At 38.8% G+C, this 2,818-nt stretch overlaps 1 protein-coding gene across 1 annotated transcript; it reads left to right on the forward strand.

Moving 5' to 3' along the window:
• Nucleotides 1-746: 746 nt before the first annotated feature.
• Nucleotides 747-2,495, forward strand: LOC104442795 (ankyrin repeat-containing protein BDA1). Its single transcript, XM_010056183.3, has 2 exons — nt 747-1,340; nt 2,004-2,495. The coding sequence occupies exons 1-2, from the start codon at nt 747-749 to the stop codon at nt 2,493-2,495; spliced, it is 1,086 nt and encodes a 361-aa protein (XP_010054485.2).
• Nucleotides 2,496-2,818: the final 323 nt, after the last annotated feature.

The following is a 2,818-nucleotide window of genomic DNA, read 5'->3' on the forward strand; positions in this document are numbered from 1 at the left end:
TTGTCAATTACATTAAGGGGAATAAGTGATGAAGAACCCATTGATGACTCGCTAGTTCATAGCTATTTGTTTAACCTTCTCGATGGTAAAAGAGATAAGTATAGAAAAGGGCTTAAGATTGAGCATTTAGTCAATTGAAGAGTCAAATGTTTATTTTGGCCATTTGATGACTTCAAATTCGGAAAAAAAAAAAAAAAAAAAAGAAGCTCTAGTCAGATTATCGAGTTGCTTTTAGAGAAATTCAAGCAATGAAATTCTTATACTTCACACAATTTTAAGTGGATACCATCTTTGTGAACCGAATGGGTGTAGCTATGATTTATCGAAACTGCAAAGGCCATTTCAATATTACATCAGCCGATATTAAAAAATAATAATAATAATTAGACCACAAATTATTGACTAAGGGTCAATTGCACTTGTTAGATTAATTTAAATTCTCTTTGATGACTTCAACTCACGACATTGAGAAACTTCGCATGCAAGTTCTCTAAAGATAAAGATTCCCCACCAATTGAATTGTTTCTCCGGATTTATCAAACTTAGCATGCAAGTTCTCTAAAGAGAAAGCTAAAGAGAAAGATCCCCCAACCAATTGAATTTTTACAGGATATATCATGAACCATGACTCATCTAATTATATTTTGGTCAACTATGGCTCTATAAATGATGTTTGCAAGTTTGCTATTCTTACTTCAATCCATCATCAACAAGCCCCTCTTCTCCTATGTTTCCCTTCTCAAACAATGGCCCTACAGGAAGTAATAGCAAATGATAATGTTAATGAGTTATATAGCTTGATTGAGCGGGATGGAAATCTCTTAGATCATGGATCCAAGGGCCCCTTCCCAAATACTCCACTACACGATGCTGCCGACAAGGGGCAAACTAAAGTGGCAATGGAGATAGCCACCTTGAAGCCATCGTTCACTCGAAAGCTGAATCGAGGGGGTCACAGTCCTATGCACTTGGCTTTGCAAAAGAAGCATTATCACACCGCAAGGGCACTAATGACCCTCAATCCAAAGTTGATTCGAGTACGAGGACGAGGTGGGATCACTCCTTTGCATTTTGTAGCCAGAGAAAAAGGAGACAATCAGGAGAACCTGGAGCTCCTAGAACTCTTGGCAGAGTTTCTATCTGCTTGCAAATCGTCTATCGAAGACTTGACAAACCAATGCGAGACTGCAGTTCACGTTGCCGTCAGGACGGGCAACACAGAAGCATTCAAGGTTTTGTTTGAATGGCTTAAGCAAGTCCATCTTATAGAAGTCTTGGACTGGAAAGACCAAGATGGTGACACTGTCTTACATATTGCTAAATCCAAAAAGCAACTCGAGGTATAGTTCATTGGTTTCGTGGTTATTTATAATTTTATTTTTGGATCCTTCAATTTGGCACAATCTTATCCTGGAACAAATATAATGGTAATAAGTACATGGTTTTACAAAATATTCTGAGTGAGGAGATTTGAATGGAACCACCTTGTTTGGTCTCTTTTGTTTTACAAAATATTAAAAGTATATGGTTTTACAAATTACTCACGATGGAGAAAAATGTACTTGTCTAAGATGGTCTCTCTCTTCATAATGAAAAAAACGATACAAATATATAAGATAATTCTAAATTATTTAGTTGACAACTTGACATGGTTAAGTCGTGAACTTTTATGAGAAATCATAATCATTGAGGTCATCATGGATTCAACTATGTTACAACTTATTTGGGCAATTTCTAGCTATCACCTAAATAATTTTTAGTGAAAGGACTAAATTGCAATTTGAAGAGATTTTGGACTTCGTTACATTAGTTGCAATGATTGCCTCTGATAAATAAAATGTAATAAACTTTTCCCCCATGTACATCAGTCTTTACATCACTACAATCATTCAAACTTACATGGCATGGGCTCATTTTGTGCATAATAGTGAAGCTTGTAACAAAGCAGTGAATGAAATTGAATGGACACATACATCATTTTGTGACCTTTGCATTTCTTCCAGATCGTCAAATTATTGGATCAGTATATGGATGTAAATGCGAAGAACTTCCGAGGTGAGACGGCTCTAAAAATCTTCCAAGTGAATCCTAGTGGTGGTCCAGATGTTGCAGGGAGTTTTCGCTGTGAAGGAAGTCGAGAAAGATGCTATACTCCTACCCTCTCTCTATCGCAATTTTCTGAAAGGGAACCAACAGACTCTGAGAAGTTTACAAATTCTTTCAGTGTCCAAGATAAATCCAATCGCGAAATAATCATTGTTGTGTCTACCTTAATTGCGGGTGTCACTTACCAAGCTGCTCTCACTCCTCCGGGAGGATACTGGCAGGATTCCTCTTCAAATTCCACTGCCAATTCCAGCGGCATTGCTCTTGGGAAACCACATGAAGCCGGAGACATTATCCTGAGCGGGTCGAGTCTATTTATCTACACGCTCAGCAATTCCTGGGCTTTTTCGCCTCGATTGCCACCATCTCGGCCACCGCTCTTCAACTGAGGGCCTGCACCTTCATGGTTCACATCTGTATAGCGAGTCTCTGCGTTGCTTACTATATTTCTTTGACAATCCAAATTCCGGAAACCGATAACGCGGCACAATATTCCGTAGGGTTACTTATTATCCTCTCTACGCTCGCCATAATGAGTTTGCCCATTTTCGACGTGTACAAGAGAGCAAAGCGCACGCTAGTTCGACTACGAGCCGATTCCACAAGGGGACACTTGGCAACTTCCTAGGATCAAAGGATTGAAAGAAATTCGCAAGTATTATTTACTTCCACAATTCTTGTCGCGTGGGCATCCAATCTATGTTCCTTATCT

This window comes from Eucalyptus grandis, chromosome 4, assembly GCF_016545825.1.
Source record: "Eucalyptus grandis isolate ANBG69807.140 chromosome 4, ASM1654582v1, whole genome shotgun sequence".
Classification (NCBI taxonomy): Eukaryota; Viridiplantae; Streptophyta; class Magnoliopsida; order Myrtales; family Myrtaceae; genus Eucalyptus; species Eucalyptus grandis.

Bases quoted from the DNA above. Each gene is read 5' to 3' on its own strand.
- LOC104442795 (XM_010056183.3), top strand. From the start codon at position 747: ATGGCCCTACAGGAAGTAATAGCAAATGATAATGTTAATGAGTTATAT. The intron at 1,341-2,003 runs GTATAGTTCATT...CATTTCTTCCAG, and splicing joins AATCCAAAAAGCAACTCGAG to ATCGTCAAATTATTGGATCA.